This window comes from Squalius cephalus (assembly GCF_949319135.1).
Source record: "Squalius cephalus genome assembly, chromosome: 25".
Taxonomy (NCBI): domain Eukaryota; kingdom Metazoa; phylum Chordata; class Actinopteri; order Cypriniformes; family Leuciscidae; genus Squalius; species Squalius cephalus.
Genome location: NC_137146.1, coordinates 1,240,708 through 1,258,011, shown reverse-complemented (window position 1 = coordinate 1,258,011; position 17,304 = coordinate 1,240,708). Strand labels below are relative to the sequence as shown.

Sequence of the window (17,304 nt, the reverse complement as noted above, 5' to 3'; positions counted from 1 at the left end):
AAAATCGCATGCACAGGGTAAGATTTGTGAAAGTATACACAAGATTGCATGATTATATTTGCATGAGCAAGACAAGATTTGTAAAGGTGTAAAAAATACTTTCAATTGTAAGAATAAAATATTTGAAGCATTTTACTGTTATTTATGTGAAACTGCAGCTTCATGCTAATGCAAAATAAATATGATCTGTATTTTTCTGACTTCCATTTTTCCCCTTTGTGTAAGCAACACTTTTCCACAGGTGTAAACACACCGTGTCCTGATTGGCTTATGATCCGGATCACGGTGATCGCATGTTAATGCCAGGTGTAAACGCAGCCTCTGATATTCCCAACCATGACCAGTTTTACAAGCATTCATGCATTTAGATAAGTCATCCATGTAAAGATTAAAAAGAACAGGGGACAAAATTCCTTCATTGCTAACCTCAAAAGGTGCAGAAACTTTATTGCCCCATTTTACTTGCATCATCACCATGGTGGGCATACTAATAAGCCAGAATTCTCAGAATATATTCCGGCACCCCTCTTTGTCTCATTTAAAACAAATTAATTTTCATGGTTAACTCGATCAAAAGCTTTAGATGCATCAATGAAACCAAACTGGTTATCTGTAGAGTTAATAAACACATTTATCCTATCCAGCACAATCTTCTCTAGAACTTTAGATAAAATACTGGCTACCACTATGGGCCTGTAATTATCTAAACTAGCCACCAGACCAGCTTTGTCCTTAATAACTGGAACTAACAAGACAGACAACATTGAATCTGTTAAAACACCATGAATTATAAAACCAGAAAAACAGAGAGCTAAAAGGGGAGCTAACCTCTTACTTCCATATTTAAGTTCAGCAGAGATATGATCTAAACCACTTGCTTTGTTGTCAGACAATTTGTCAGCATGGTTCTGTCAGGACCGCTATCATCAAATACGATTGACAATAAGCATACAGTTAGGATTGGCGGTCTGGTTCTGTTCTGGGCGGCCTAGCATGGATAAGAGCAGGAGAGCAGCAATACCCCCCCTTAGGGTAAACAGAACAGAACCAACATGAATGTATACAGATATATTTAATTCAAGATTTTAAAGTACAACATAATTCGAGAATTTATTCTGATTCAATGGGAATGAGAAGGCCAAACCCTGACTGGAGACAGGAGGAGCTGGGGAGGGAGGAGGATAATCAGCTCCTGAGAAACACGACACTAATACTGAAGGAGCTTATATATGAATATATGTATATATGATATGTATATATGAATACAGCGATAGAGTCGCATTCCTATAGGTAGAGGATCAGCTGAGAGTCACTGATGAGAGCTTGACTAACGTGGATTGATTACTCTGACACATACTTGCTCCAACCAGGTTTGATATTAGTAATATTAGAGAGAGAGAGAGAGAGAGAGAGAGAGAGAGAGAGAGAGAGAGAGGCTAATAATAATACCAATACTGTATTACCCAATATTGGCCTAAAATAATATAAATAAAGTACAATACTGATATGATTTCTAATAGATTGTAAGATTGTGGAAGCCATCTCGCTGTTTCCCCCTAAACACGTGTGCATCTTAAAGAGGAATACATCGACAGAGAACAGTTTGTGTTCATGTGAGCAGCAAAGATTTATTTTCATTATTATAACTGGTAAGTACAGGCGGTTCCATTACCTTATTACATATTAAGTACATTTTGTTGCATTTTGTATTAAAGTACTTCAGTAATTTACTCTGTCACACAAACACCATAAAATGATTACACAGCTTTTCTATCTTTATATCCAATGACTGAGAATTATTTTAAAGGCTATACCAGCAAGTTTACACCCAAAACATGTTCAGTATGACACTCTGCCAGCAGTGAATGAATGCTGTGATATAGTAATCCATCATTGTTCTGCTAAACTGTGATAAAATCATCTGCGTAAGGGAGCTTATTCATTATCAGAATGAAACGATAATATTTGTAAGCTGTATAATGTGACAATTTTTGTGCATCCAGTGACATCAAAAGTAGTGATGATAGAGATGATGAATATTTGCTGCAGAAAATTAGTTCTACTTCAGACATAAAAAAATGAGTCAATGATGTTATCAAACTTTAAAACAAGTCTTTTTTGCAAGAGCTCATAAGAGATGATACATACAGAGAGGAGTATATAAAAAGCATTTTAGGCATTAAAGCTCCAATATGTAACTGTTTTGTAATAAAATTTCCGAAAATAACTTGCACAGTGTGATATATTTCCTCCAGTTGTGTACTTACAATATCTCAAAAGTCTCCAAAGATTTTTTATTTAAGAGAAATTCTGATTTTAAATAACTGGCCGTCCCGGAAAAGAAATGTCGCCTCTTAGTGACGCAATGTCCGCTCTATCCTTTTTATCCGGTGTGTGGACCATGTGATCAGAGCCCGTCTACATTCTCTGATGTGATGGTCACATATCACATGGTCAAATGCAATGTTATGGATCACGATTACTCTTTGGCGAGTATTGAAGTGCCAACAAAAGGAAAGCGTCCATATTCGGATACACGCAGACTGTGTGACAAACGGAGGAATAAAACCCGGATAAATATCGGCCAGGCGTTTTCAAGATGGAGAGAGCTTCGCGACAATCTTGGACTTGACAGAGACTCTGCTCTCGCGAGTGTATTGATAGACAGGTAAGCAAATCAATTATTTTTTATTGTACCAGTAACATAATAGTTACAGTTATAATGATTTTAACCCTCTGAACTGAAGTCGGGCGCGGGCGCGTTTTGCTGGATTTTCTTCACATTGTCGCACTATAAACTTATAATACTCCGTCATTTATGGTCATGCAGAAAAAAGAAATATGAAAAAAGAATCTGTGATATTTCTACTTTTGTAGGCGTCCACTTACAATCAAATCAAAACATTGTGCTTTTGTAAAATAAAGAAAATAAACAGGGTGTGCGTTCTGCCTCTCCGTCGCGGTGAACTTTTTTTCTTGAGCACGTCTATAAACTGAAACCAAACTCAGCGAATACTTGTCACACATTTATGAGCCATATACCTTTATAAACACTTAAGTGTGTACTTTTAATAGATATGAATTACACCACATGCCTGTAATAATATAGCAGAACATTTCACGTTCCTTGCAGTTCATTAATTATGATGACATAAAATAATACGATCAGACATGCAGGTAATACAAAAACGAATAAATTACCTCATCCGTGATCATGATTCATTAATTCCATTTAGATACATCGCTAGATGGTGAAAACGCATTAAAAACGACATCTCCCATCGTCACCTCCTTCATAGCGTCATCAAGCTTCGCCTTTGTTATTGTTGGAAACTGCGCCCTCTTGTGGTCAAAAATATCACATATTGGAGCTTTAAGTAGAAAGGATTACAGAACTCTAGTTTACAAGTACAGAGTTTAAAAAAGGCTAAACATCATCATCAGGTTACCAGCATCATGAGGCAGAAAACTCAAAGAGGACTCGTGTGTGTCAGCGCTCTGTAGATCATTCAGAAATGGCAGGTGTAGCAGAGGATGTCACATTTTGTGGTGCGTCTATTTCCTCCAGTTGCTTCTTTACACTTTGGTACTGTATTTGCCACTCCTCCTTGGAGAGAGAGGAAGGACTGACCTCCAGAAACTTGTAGGCATCTTTGTTCTGGAGCTTAAAGATGACAGATGCTTTTTGACAGCCTGCAGCAAAAGTGATCCAAGCCTGTGGAATTAAAACATTTATAAGTCAAGTCAGCGTTTTTTACAATACAGATTGCATCAAAGCAGCTTCACCTTGAGAACATGAAAATAAAACAAGCAGTTTGTTTCTAGAAGAAAATTGCGTCATCGTCCACATTTAGTAAGGCAGATCAATAATATTGTTGAATATTAAATGTCCCCAACTAAGCAAGCCAAAAGCCAAGGCAAAGTCACATAGACTTTTAGATGAAAAAAATTTGACCGCCATTTAAGAGGGAACACCCAAGCCTTCCCTCAGGTACAAATAAAGATGATAAGAATAAGAACAAGAATAAGAATATTTGTAATGGAAATGTTTTATGGAAAAACTACAAATGTAATGGAAATTAATTATGGAAATGTTCTTGTAATCGTGTAAACATTAATTTTACCTTTTTGGCTGTTTGGATTGATTCAAGAAATTCATCTTTAAATGTTTCTAAGTCTTCGATAAGATCTTCTCCAGCAAAGGTCTTCTGTTCCAGGGAGACCAGCAAATTATTAACTTTCTTCCAGAAGTTTAGGAGCTCACCCAGAATGGAACGAATTATTGTCAAGCTTTTCTGAACTTCAGGTAGATAGATGGGGTCGGGTATGGACTCTGCAGAGGGGAAATAAAGGTTTCAACAAGCCACACATTCGCTCCTTGTCTTAACCCCTTAAGTGTCACCCTTAACCCTTAAGGGGTTAAGTGACACCCATATATTTTTAGAACAATAATATCTTAGTAAAAACCTAAAGTAATATTGACAAAATATATATCATTTGAAATCTTACAGTCTCTAGTTTTCATATTTATGTATTTCATTTTTTTTTTAAACAAATTACAGAGGATTTATCAATTTGCAACAAGAATATTTCATATTCATTAGGCGTGTTTAGGCCTTTATTTTGAAATAGAAAAATAAACATGAAAAATAATGAAAGATTGGTAGAAACCTCAGTTTGTTTTCATGCCAAGAGGGCAAAAGATAACTCCAATTCATTTTTATGAGAAAAAAAAGGTCTGAAAATGTTTTGAATATAAAGAAAAATATTATGGATCCTCCATTTGTAATGCGGCAGCGGGCTATAATGTGCTCTTTTTATGGGTTTATTAGAGGTTGAAATCAAATTAAATACTGCCAAACCACCCATATTATTTCTGAATAGGATGTATACTTCATAAATTGTATGAAAATTATGGAAATATATGGTGCAGATCAGTCAAAACAAATATGAAAATGCAGGCGCACTTATATGGTCAGTAGAAAGCTGGCTGTCCATCTAGTGAAAAGGTTTGGTACTGCACCCAGATAAAATCTCACTGAAAGCCCATTTTTTGAGATATAAACCAAAAATTCTGAACACAACTTGTTTAGATTTTTGGCTTTAATGTTCTTGCAGTTTTAGAAAAAAATATATTTTGATATATATTTTGATACAACATGGCAGTGGTGTCCCATGTAAATCGCCAGGGGGGCTCGTGGTCGCGCACCCTCGACAGGCATGCGCACCGCCTCCTCCTTTGGGCTCAAGACAGATTTCTTTCGCTGAGAGCAGTTCGCGTTCCAGGGGACCTGAACATCGCAGCGGACTTTCTGTCGAGACAGAAGCTCAAGTCGGGGGAATGGATGTTGCACTGCTAAACAGTGGCTCTAATTTGGAGCATGTTTGGCGAGGCGTACCTCTTTGCGTCGCAGAGCTCGACACAGTGCCCCCTATGGTTTTCCCTGTCTCAGCTCATCCGACACCTCTGTGGATAGATGCCCTCACTCATCCGTGGCTGGAGTTGAGACTGTATGTATTCCCTCCGGTCAAGTGAATCCCTGCAGTCCTTTGCAGAATGAGGGAGTGTGGGATCCGCCTCCTTCTGGTAGCCCTATTCTGGCCATCCCAGACGTGGTTCTCGGAACTGAGCTCCCTGGTGGAGGAGTCCCCTTAGCAGATTCCTATCAGGAGAGATCTGCTGTCTTAGCTCCAGGGCAGGAATTGGCATCCTTGACCCAAGATATGGAGGCTGTGGGGGATAAGAGGCAATCGCTAGCGACAGTGGCGTCTGGTCTTCCCACTGATGTTTAGGAGACCATTGATAACGCTTGTGCCGCTACAGTTTAATTCGAAGTTGTTAGTTGCTCTGCCCATTTCACCACGGACTGTTACAACAATATCAAGCAGCCAGGCTTCTCTCTGCGTCTCAAATGGACGAAGGTGGCAATTTCAACTAACGTTATATTCCCACAAGCGGTAAGTAGTGATTTTATTAACGATAATTTACACTGTGTTATCCAGATCCAGCGCGATATTGTTTTTTCCTCGAAAGACATCGTGGCCTGCAAACGAGCGAACGAAGCATGCCAGTTGCTCAGTGTTTGGTTGTATAAATGAACACAAAAATATTTTTTAGCTCCTTCATCCGAGCCTCTGGAGAACCAGTGGGTTATGTGAATTTCTGATGTGTAATTGTTCAAGTTCAGACAGATAATCTTTCTCTCAAAGTCGTTCAACACTGTTTATGCATCAGTAAATCGCGTTGCAGTGATAAGATCTTCATTCACGCGATCAACAGGCTGTCATCTGCTCAATGCTGGAATAGATCTAAATACTTAAAAACTTCTCATGATTCGTTAATCCCGATAGCTGTAATAGTAAAAACGTATAAAAGCTGTAGAAGTAAAAGTTTTCCAGATAGCTCTACGTGTAATGCCAGATATTTCATATGCAAGCATGTCAGCCAATCACAGCAGTGGGCAACAACACTGAAGACTCACAGCAGACACGCCCCCTCAAACAGAGTGTTCAAATCAATGGATGAAATCAGGCTAGGAAATATGCCTTTTATTTCTAAATTATAACAAATTTTGATCTAAAAAACATACTAACATTATAAGGGCACCCCAGGAAACATTATAAAATAATAAAATAATCCATTCTACGGCACCTTTAAATGTAAAGGGGGTTCTGGCTTCTCAAGTTAAGATACAGTACACAGCATTAATTATAGCTTACAAATGCCTTTTCAGAATTTGCCACAGAATACAGAGGAACAAAATTAAACCCAGCAAATTATTAAACCCAGCTTAAACCAAGCAAAGTAAATATTACAACATTATATAGTGATATTAATCATCGAACTTTTCTAAATGCGCGCGTGAGGGCTTGTATTGCGTGCAGAGGAGATGTCATGCGCGCCAGCATCAGTTGTGCGCTCGTTTATTATTGTCATTGAATTGCCGCCATACAACCATATGTCTATATTTCAAAGCATTCTTTAATTACAACCATTTAAGTTTGGATAGTGATTTTCATGTCTATGCGAAAAAAGCGGTAAGTGTAAGTGTACTTTAAACATGAAAGAAAACAGACTCACTCCGTTCAAAACTGGCTCTGGCAGCCAGCATCTGCTGATCAAGGATCTTGAGTTGGATCTGCCACTGCTTCTGTTTCAGATCAGACTTCTCAGCGATGAGGATATTCAGTTGAGCTTCAAGAGCCTTCAATTGTGCAACTTGTTCAGGACTCTTTGCAGCATCATAAATGCTTTTAATAATCGCCCCGATGAATGGAATGACTGCAGCGACGATGCCGAGGTCTTTACTTGATTTAGTTACGGTTGCGACCAATTCTTGAATCTCGTGGTTTTTGCTGTTTATCTGCTCCTCGATTTCAGCAAGCTCTGCTGTTTTATTATCGCGTAATTGTATCATACTAGCTAGGGCTTCTTTAATCCCCCTCAACTCTTTGTCTTGTTCTGTAATCTTTTTATCTGTTTCTTCTTTTTCCTGGTAAACATCACTGGCGGCCGATGCTACATCTTTGTTGTGTAAATCATACCTATACAATGTTCAAGAAATGTTGCTGTGAAATTAGCATTTTATAACAATGGGCTGTGTAACTAGCTTAAAAGTTTAGCTTAAAGGAACACTCCACCGTTTTTTAAAATAGGGCTTACTCACCTTCTTTCCCACATTTAGATAGGTGGGCAAATGCATTTTTGTCTCAGTGCATGCATTGTTTTAGTTTGACAGGGTCGGCGTGAGCTTAGCTTAGCATAATGAATGGAATCCTTTGTTGCCAGCTATCATGTCCTTCATAAAAGTGATATAAAAAATAAAAAAACCCTACTAATTACTTCTTGTGGCCTGTGTATTTACAGCGAGTACAAATAGCGATGCAGATTAACACTAGGCGATTTCCTAGGCAGCTATTGACTTATATATTTGTACTTGTTGTGAATACACAGGCCACAAGAAGTAATTAGGTAGGGTTTTTAATTAGGTAGGAATTCCATTCATTATGCTAAGCTAAGCTCACGCCGACCCTGTCAAACTAAAACAATGCATGCACTGAGACAAAAATGCATTTGCCCACCTATCTAAATGTAGGAAAGAAGGTGAATAAGCCCTATTTGAAAAAAACGGTGGAGTGTTCCTTTAAAACATGTTCATACTTTTGCCTGATTGTAGCAGTTGCATGTAGAAGAATAATTCAACTGTTCAAGGTATTTTGAAATATGTCTTCATGAGGAAAATATTCTTACCTTTTCACTATCTCTTCCACATCAGTGATAATGTCTTTGATCCAGACTTGTGCTTTTCCTAGGAATTTGACTGCCATAATCGGCTTATTTTTCTCCACAGTTTTCACCAACATGGGAAACAGCGTATTAACCAGGTTATCACTGGTCAAAACACACTATGAAAAGGAAGAGACAAGTATCTTAGAATATAAAAAACATTCAGAACTCTTATTGACTGTTTTTGTCCTGTAACATTTTTCGTTTTTAGTTAAAGACTTTAAAGTCTGTGGGTGTATATGATACGAATGAATGACGATAGTTTTATCAAATGAAATGGTAAAATTTTTGTGAAGTGACTCTCACTTGTGAGCTTTTATCTCTGCGATGAAGATCAAATTTGTGCACAACGCGCGCTACAGTGTGTAGAAGTTAGATGACCACTAGATGTCCTCTTAACCTCATATAACATACATAATGCTACATAGAGACATGCAGAGTTTATTTCAATAGCAGTCTTTTTTTGAGCTTTGATATTCATAGACACTAGAGCATATTGAGATTTGTTTCATTGTACTCCCTACTCTTGATTTATTCATTCAAAAATGGCCTCTTTACAGTAGACTAAGTTACATTTGTGATTGGATTCCGCGATTCGGTAGTCGATTGTCGAGTTCACGCGCGTGATCATAGGTAAGTCAAGTATATTTGTATAGCGCTTTTCACAATACAGATTGTATCAAAGCAGCTTCACAGTATTAAATTAAAATAATACAACAGTGTTTGTTTCTAGTGGAATTTATTGATTGATAAAATAAAATTAAATATCCCCAAAATATCCCCAACTGAGCAAGCCAAAGGCAACAGTGGCAAGGAACCGAAAAACTCCATCAAGTGACCTAATGGTGACCTGAATCTCCATCAGGTGACCTGATGGAGAAAAAAAAAACCTTGGGAGAACCCAGGCTCAGTCGGGGGCCAGTTCTCCTCTGGCATTTAAGAACTATAGGCCGGATTGTAGTTTGAACTGTAAGATTAAAAATATTATATGAATGCCTGGCCGAAGAGATGCGTCTTTAATCTAGTTTTAAACTGGGAGAGCGGGTCAACGAACAGTATCAGTGTTCTGCCCTTTATCTCAAACGCCTTGCTTGAGTATGCAGTCAGATATCGCCTCCCAAAGACAACAGACACAGGGATTGTTTCGAAGGGTTTACTGCTGCCCAAGGAATAACGTAAAACTGTAAAAATACAAAATACAGAATCCTAAATGTACAGAGTCAATTGCATGTTTGCATAAGCACAACAAAGGCTTCACATTGCATATAGAAGTTAACATCAACTATAACAGAAACAGATTGTGCATTCACAAAACAAAGAAAATTAAATTTACATCTGGTATATAAGATATAACAATTAAATATGCATAGGAATTATAATGTAGCAACATCTACATACCGAAAGTGCCTTCAAAACAACTTAAATAAAGGAGCAATAGTAGCCATGACCGCATGCTCTTCTTTGCTGCTGGGCTCACATTTGTGATGTCATCATGTAAGGACATTAACAATGTTATATGCAATACCCAACTTTGAACAGAAGGTGTCACTTAACTGCAACTTTTATACCAAATAAATGCAGAATGTTCATAGAACAGCACAATCAGGAAGGCTATTCCAGAGTTTTGGAGCTAAATATGAAAATGCTCTCCCTCCTTTGGTGGATCTGGATATCCTAGGTATGACCAAAAGCCTCGAATTTATTGATCTTAAAGAGCGCGATGGATTATAGGGTGATAGAAGATCCGTTAAATAGACTGGAGCTAAGCCGTTTAGGGCTTTATAAGTCAGTAGCAATACCTTGTAATTAATACGGGACTTTATAGGTAACCAATGTAGTGATATTAAAATTGGTGTTATATGATCATATTTTCTTGATCTAGTAAGAACTCTAGCGGCTGCATTTTAGACTAACTGTAGCTTGATTATTGAGGATGCAGGACAACCGGCTAATAAAGCATTACAGTAATCTAGTCTCGAGGTCATGAACGCATGAACTAACTTTTCTGCATCAGAAACTGATAGCATATTACGTAGCTTAGCAATGTTTCTAAGGTGGAAAAAGGCTGTTCTTGTAACATATGAAATATGATTTTCAAAAGACAGGTTGCAGTCTAATATAACACCCAGGTCTTTTACTGTAGAGGATGAAGTAACAGGACATCCTACTATGTTAAAGTTGTATTGTAAGAGGTTTTGTGGGCGTTTTTTTGAACCGATTATTACCTCTGTCTTGTCTGGATTTAATAAAAGAAAATTGCGCGTCATCCAATCTTTTATATCTTTAACACACTCTGTCAATTTGGATTATTTAGCGTTTTCATCCGGCCGTGATGGAATATATATTTGAGTGTCGTCAGCATAACAATGGAAACTAATTCCATGTTTCCTTATAATATTTCCAAGTGGCAGCATATATATTGAAAATAACAGAGGGCCCAACACAGATCCCTGCGGCACTCCATAGTTTACTGGAGTTATGATAGATTTTTCTCCATTTAAATAGACAAAATGGTAGCGGTCTGATAAGTATGATTTGAACCAGCTTAATGCTTGTCCTTGATCACCAGTATAATTTTGTAGTCGATCTAAGAGTATTGTATGATCTATAGTATCGAATGCAGCACTAAGATCAAGTAAAACTAATATTGAGATACAGCCTTGGTCAGAAGCTAAGAGTAAATCATTTGTGATTTTAACTAGCGCAGTTTCAGTGCTATGATGCGGCCTGAATCCAGACTGAAACTTTTCATAGATGTCATTTTCTTGCAAGAAAGAGCCCAGCTGAGCGGACACAACTTTTTCTAGTATTTTAGACATAAATGGAAGATTTGAAATGGGTCTATAATTTGCTAGATTATTATGATCTAATTGTGGTTTCTTAATGAGAGGTTTTATAACTGCCAGTTTAAATGTTCTTGGAACATGACCTAAAGTTAAAGATGAGTTAATAATATTGAGGAGAGGCTCTTCCACTACAGGTAACACTTCTTTCAATAGTTTAGTTGGTATAGGATCTAATAAACATGTTGTTGTTTTAGATGAAATGATAAGTTTATTTAAAGGTGCTGTAAGCGATCGCGGTTGGTGTAACCTCTTGTTGATGTTTGAATTATTATCAAACAAAACTGAGGCTAGCTAGACCCTCCCTCCTCCTCATCCGCGCACTAACCCCCGAACCCCACCCCCACATCATTCTTGTCGGTTATTGGCTGGAACAGTTTGTTATGTTTCGTGCTGCGGGTCGCTCTGTTTATTGCTCAGTTTGTTTTTGTTGCAGTTTGTGGAGCCTGTGGTGTCTACAGAGACCGCATTTTTTTACAGTGTGTTCAGGGGACAGGGAGCTAGCGGATAGTGAGGAGATGTTTGCTGTATGTAACAAAAAATGTTTTGGCCTAAAAAACGCGTGACATGACTTAGAGCACCTTTAACTCTTTTTGTTCTATAGTTGTAAAGCACTGTAATTGTTCTTGCGGGGTGATAATTGAGGCTGAATAATAAGGCGCGATTGAAGATTGAACGTTTACAATTGTGGTTCTGATGTTTTCTATTTTCTCAGTGAAGAAGGTCATGAAATCATTACTACTAAACTGTAAAGGGATATTTTGTTCGGGTGATGTCTGTTTATTTGTTAGTCTAGCCACGGTGTTAAATAAAAACCTTGGATTATTTTGGTTATTTTCTATTAGTTTGCGGAGGTGCTCAGCCCTGGCCGCTTTTAGGGCCTTTTTATAACGTGACATACTGTCTTTCCATGCGATTCTAAAGAGTTAGTTTGTTTCCATTTACGCTCTAAATTACGGGTTTCTCTCTTTAGAACACGCGTAGTATTGTTGTACCATGGTGCTTTAATTTTCTCTCTGACCTTTTTTAATCTAATTGGTGCAACAATATCCAATGTTCCATAGAGAATGGAGCTCATAGTGCTAGTTAGTTATTCTAATTCATCTGTTTGTTTGGGTTCAGGCAGCAGCTGAGACAGATTAGATAAGCAATTTGAGAAATTATCTATGGTGGATGGAAGGATTGTTCTGCCTGGTCGATAACGCGGCGCCGCATGATATATTACAGCAGTGCGTAATATGCAAGTTACCATATAATGGTCAGTGACATCACTTTGTGGAATGATATCTATATTGGTTGGATCGGTTCCATGTGATATAATTAAATCGAGTGTATGATTAAGACGATGAGTTGGTCCGGTGACGTTTTGCTTGACCCCAAATGAATTTAATAAATCTGTAAACGCAGCCCCTAGCGCATCATTTGAATTATCTACGTTAAAATCTCCAACAATTAATGCTTTATCGAAATTAACTAATAGGTCTGAGAGAAAATCTGCAAACTCTTTTAGGAAATCAGCATAAGGCCCAGGCGGTCTATATACAGTAGCCAAGGCTAGAGATAATAGAGATTTTTTTCTAACATCTAAGAGCGTAACATTTAGTACAAGTACTTCAAACGAAATAAACTTATAACCCGTTTTCTGAGTAACACTAAGAAAATCTCTATAGATTGTTGCAATACCGCCGCCACGACCAATCAGACGGGGCTCATGTTTGTAGGAGTATCCTGATGGAGTAGACTCATTTAGACCGAAATGATCATTTGGTTTAAGCCAGGTTTCAGTAAGGCAAAGTACATCGAAGCTATTATCTGTGACTATTTCATTTACAATAACTGCCTTAGGTGTGAGTGATCTAATGTTTAGAAGACCTAGCTTTAGAAATTGTTTTTGATTACTAATAGCAACATTTTCTGTTTTAATAACAATTAGATTTTTCCTAGATCCTGCAGTAGATTTATTATTTGATCTCACTAAACGAGGAATAGACACAGTTTCTATGCAATGTTCTACACTAGTATTTATATCAGTTAAATTGGTGCAGCAGAGACTATGATTTGGACTTTTGGTAACTAGTCATCTAATGGTATTTAACATTTTGGAGATGTTATCCGTTATAGGTAACTAAACCTATGCGCGTGAACTCGACAATCGATTACTTTGGACTTCGACCGAAAACAGGATGTAAATACAGGTATGAGCGCTGGCTTAAATAACATCATTTTTATTCATATCTTTCACATCTACTGCAGTCAGATTCACTCGTGTTCACTCTGAAGGAATCACTCACATTGGCTGTGCACTTGTAATGACACATCAAGGATGTTAAGAGGCTAAAAGCAGGTTTAAAACTTGCCCCATTGAAGTCAACAGGGTGCAAATTTTAAAAAGAGGATAACACGGTGTAGGCAACACAGATTTTTGTTGTTGTTCTCTGTACTGACAGCACACCAAATTTACAAAAAAATTAGCTTAATGTTAAAATTGACCGGAGTTCTCCTTTAATGAAAGTTTGAAAGTTCTGTCACAAAACGATGTTGTTACGAATTCTCACGCATTTTTAAGTGGGAATACGGAAATCCTTGACCTTTCCTAATGGGTATAGGCCATATTACTGCGTATCATGTAGAATACACCACTATGATATTATGGGCACAACATAACGCGGGGCTAGTTGACACACACCTGTTTTAAATACTTCCACACATGCTAGTATGATGAAATTTGGTGTATTTACTAGTTGCCATATCAACACTATATAGAGAACAAATTGCGCCAAAATGTTTTTTTTTTTTTTTTGTTGTTGTTGTTGTTGTTGTTGTTGTTGTTGAAGATATCCATAGACATTGATTAAACCTTATTACATGGCTTGGGTGAATTCCAATGTAGGAATAGCGGTAACAGACCGCTGCGAACTATAACAGACCAATGCCATGAAAAACAGTGCATTGCTATGGACTCGGAACGGGCTATTTTCTTTGACGGAAGCAATACAATAATTTTCAAATCAATAAACTCCTTTTTAAATCAATAATTTGTCAAATTATTTATTTATTTTGTAGGTAGCCATGTAATAAGGGGGATTATGTATAGCGAGGCGGACGTTATAGCGAATAACAACCCCTTCAGGCTGATTCAAGCTCCGCTCAGCCTGTCGTCGGGGTTGTTATTCGCAATAACGACCGCCTCACTATACATTATCCCTTACATAGCAAAAGTACATTTCTTACTTAACCTCTTAAGTGTCACCGGCCCACCGGTGGGCCCAAAATCATTACATATTTAAAACAGTAATATCCTATAATAAACATAAACTAATCTTGACAAACTATATATCATTTGAAAGCTTACAAACTCTAGTTTTCATATTTGGTGAATGATTTCCAAAATAAATTAGAGAGGAGCTGTAATTTATCAATTTGCAACAAGAATATTTTCATATTTATAAGGCGTGTTCAGACCTTTATTTTGAAATAGCAATGAACATGAAAAATCATGAAAGAATGGATGAAACCTCAGTTTGTTTTCATGCCAAGAGTTCAAAAGATATCATCCATTCAATTATTTTAGAAAAAAATATATTAATATGTTTTTAATAACACATATGGAAATGAAGGCGCCCTTATATGGGCAGTAATGGAGTCTGGTTGTCACCTAGTGAAAATGTTTGGTACTGCGCCCAAACAAAATCTCACTGAAAGCTCATTTTTTGAGATATCAACCTAAAATTTGAAACACAACTTATTCAGATTTTTGGCTTTGATTTTCTAGCAGTTTTAGAGTCGGCCAGGTTTTAAAAATATATATTTTATATAAAATATGAATAATTAAATTTTTTAAATTGTACATTTTCATAAACACAAACTTATATAACTTTTTTTTGTTTCACTTTCTTAATTTATTTCACTTCAACAAAAATCTGCCAAATGTCTTCTTTAAAACAAGACCAATTTTACGGCTATACTCCAAAGCATTCTTTAATTACAACCATTTAAAGTCGAAATGTGCATTTTCATGTATATTTAAAAAAAGGGGGGTGACACTTAAAGGGTTAAGTTAATTTTTCTTCTTTATTTTTTGTGTTTATTTAAAATTAGACAAATTTGATATTATTTTAATCTCCAATACGTTATTTTACAGTTGAGATAGTTCTTTAATGCTTCGCTAACAAGCAGAAGACACTAGCCGGGTTTAAATCCCAGTTGTGCAGGCGGGGCATGTTGTCACACTGGGTTACAATGAGCTCCTATTGGAAATATGCTATTCTATTCTATACTTTTATGAATTCTATTGGGAAAACATGAGAAAAAGGTGAATAAAGACTGAGAGTAAATGTTCAGAAATTACTAATCATTAATTTGATTTGAACTATGTTGTATAGCTGTGTTTTGCAGTGTTCGTAGTCAAAACTCAAAAAATGAGTTTAAAATTTAATTATAAAAAAAAAACATTATTTTATATGAAAAAGTTAATAATTGTATTTTACTGAGAAAATATTATAGTTTGTCAGATAGATCAGATAGCATTTTAAGCAGTCTTATGGTCATGTTACAATGTGCCCCACCTATGGGGCATGTTGTCACATTTCACTTCCATTCTTTCAGGGTATATCAAGAAAAAAGTATACACTGTATTAATAAAACAAAACCACATTATTGTACTAGACATGTGGAAAATGAATGTGGCAGAAAATAAATACTCTGAACCATAAGCAGATTTACACAAACTGAGAAAGTCAAAAAGCATTACTTTGAGCCCCGCTCTCCCCTATTATTTATTTATTTCCAGTTAAGGGAGAGACTCTCATACTATAGCCAATTTAGCTTAGATTAATCTCTAGCTAAAAGACAGACTATATGACATCCTATTTACTACAGAGCCTTCATGTTTGGTGAATTGACACAACGTTCACCTTTTTTTTTTTTTTTTTAATGAAATCAAGAGAAATCTGAAACCGTACTTTCATCATAGTTGCATCCGAGTAGCCGAACAGAGTCTGGGTTTCCACAGCGCGACTCCTGATGGTTCTCTCCAGGCTGCTGAACTTGCCCAGGCACAGGTAAGAGAGATAGTATAGAAGTGCTATCTTTTGGGCAGCAGGGGTAAGCTCATGTACAAACGCCGGGCTAAACGGGGACACCGCCACAGCCACTGGTGAAAAAACACATTGTATATTTTAAAAAGATCAAAAATATACTGAAATACTGATATGGCTGAAAAGATCACATTGATGGCTGGTATTGTTTTCAAATCTGTTTGATGAAATAAGATAATACTTACATTGGGTATCAGCCATCCTTAGGTTTACACAAAAATGTGTGCAATGAGTTTCTCCTACAATGTACTGAAAGCAGAACAGATTTGTTTGGTTTAAAAACATGTCTCAGAAAGTACAATATAATATGTAACTGGAAGGATATCTGACAATTATTATAAAAATGTTATGTGAAAATGACTTGCCTTTGTTTTAGTAAGTGATTTGGACAATGTATCTGGTGCTTTTATACTAAAGCTATGACCATCCTGCCTCCACCCTCAGGGCGGCACCAGAGAATTTTTAACGCATGAGCCGAGGGGGGTGCTAGACGGGGGGAGCTATAATACATATATTCCCTATAATTGTGCAGCTCCCCCTGTCAATGATCTAGCACCCCCTCGGCCCCTGCTTTGTTTTAGTAAGTGATATGGACAATGTATATGGTGCTTTTATCCTAAATATTATATATATATATATATATATATATATATAGAGAGAGAGAGAGAGAGAGAGAGAGAGAGAGAGAGAGAGAGAGTGAGAGAGAGAGAGAGAGAGAGGTATATACTATTAATAAATAAGCAAATTCAATTATTAAATATTTGCCATATATCTTACTCCTGCTGTTCACTTTTCATAATCAATATAGATGGAAAAAAATAACATTATAATATTTTAACAAATATGAAACTAAATGCGCTTTTTTAATGGCTACAACAGTATAGTAGGCCTACAGACTCTTTACTTGTACAAATTGCTGCACATTCATTTAATTCTGAATTTTGTACACACAAGTTGAAAGGCATTTGTTCAAATCAAGTTCACGGATAATTGCGCATGCATTTATTAATCATTATGATACTTAAATCATAACAAAGTAGGCTATGCTATGTACAAAAAAATCAGATGAGCCCAGAAT

The 17,304-nt window shown here is 36.8% G+C and overlaps 1 protein-coding gene across 1 annotated transcript; it reads right to left on the bottom strand.

Annotated features, from left to right (window-relative positions):
- Nucleotides 1-1,609: 1,609 nt before the first annotated feature.
- Nucleotides 1,610-16,496, bottom strand: LOC307153226 (uncharacterized protein). Its single transcript, XM_079862502.1, has 6 exons — nt 16,412-16,496; nt 16,092-16,282; nt 8,252-8,406; nt 7,082-7,545; nt 4,125-4,333; nt 1,610-3,715 (listed from the first exon to the last, which is right to left on the bottom strand). The coding sequence occupies exons 1-6, from the start codon at nt 16,425-16,427 to the stop codon at nt 3,506-3,508; spliced, it is 1,245 nt and encodes a 414-aa protein (XP_079718628.1). The 5' UTR covers nt 16,428-16,496; the 3' UTR covers nt 1,610-3,505.
- Nucleotides 16,497-17,304: the final 808 nt, after the last annotated feature.

Excerpts from the sequence above, each read along its gene's own strand:
- LOC307153226 (XM_079862502.1), bottom strand. Across the intron at positions 7,546-8,251 it reads GTGGAAGAGATAGTGAAAAG|GTATGATTTACACAACAAAG; the intron begins GTAAGAATATTT and ends AACATTGTATAG. Across the intron at positions 3,716-4,124 it reads CAATCCAAACAGCCAAAAAG|GCTTGGATCACTTTTGCTGC; the intron begins GTAAAATTAATG and ends TTAATTCCACAG.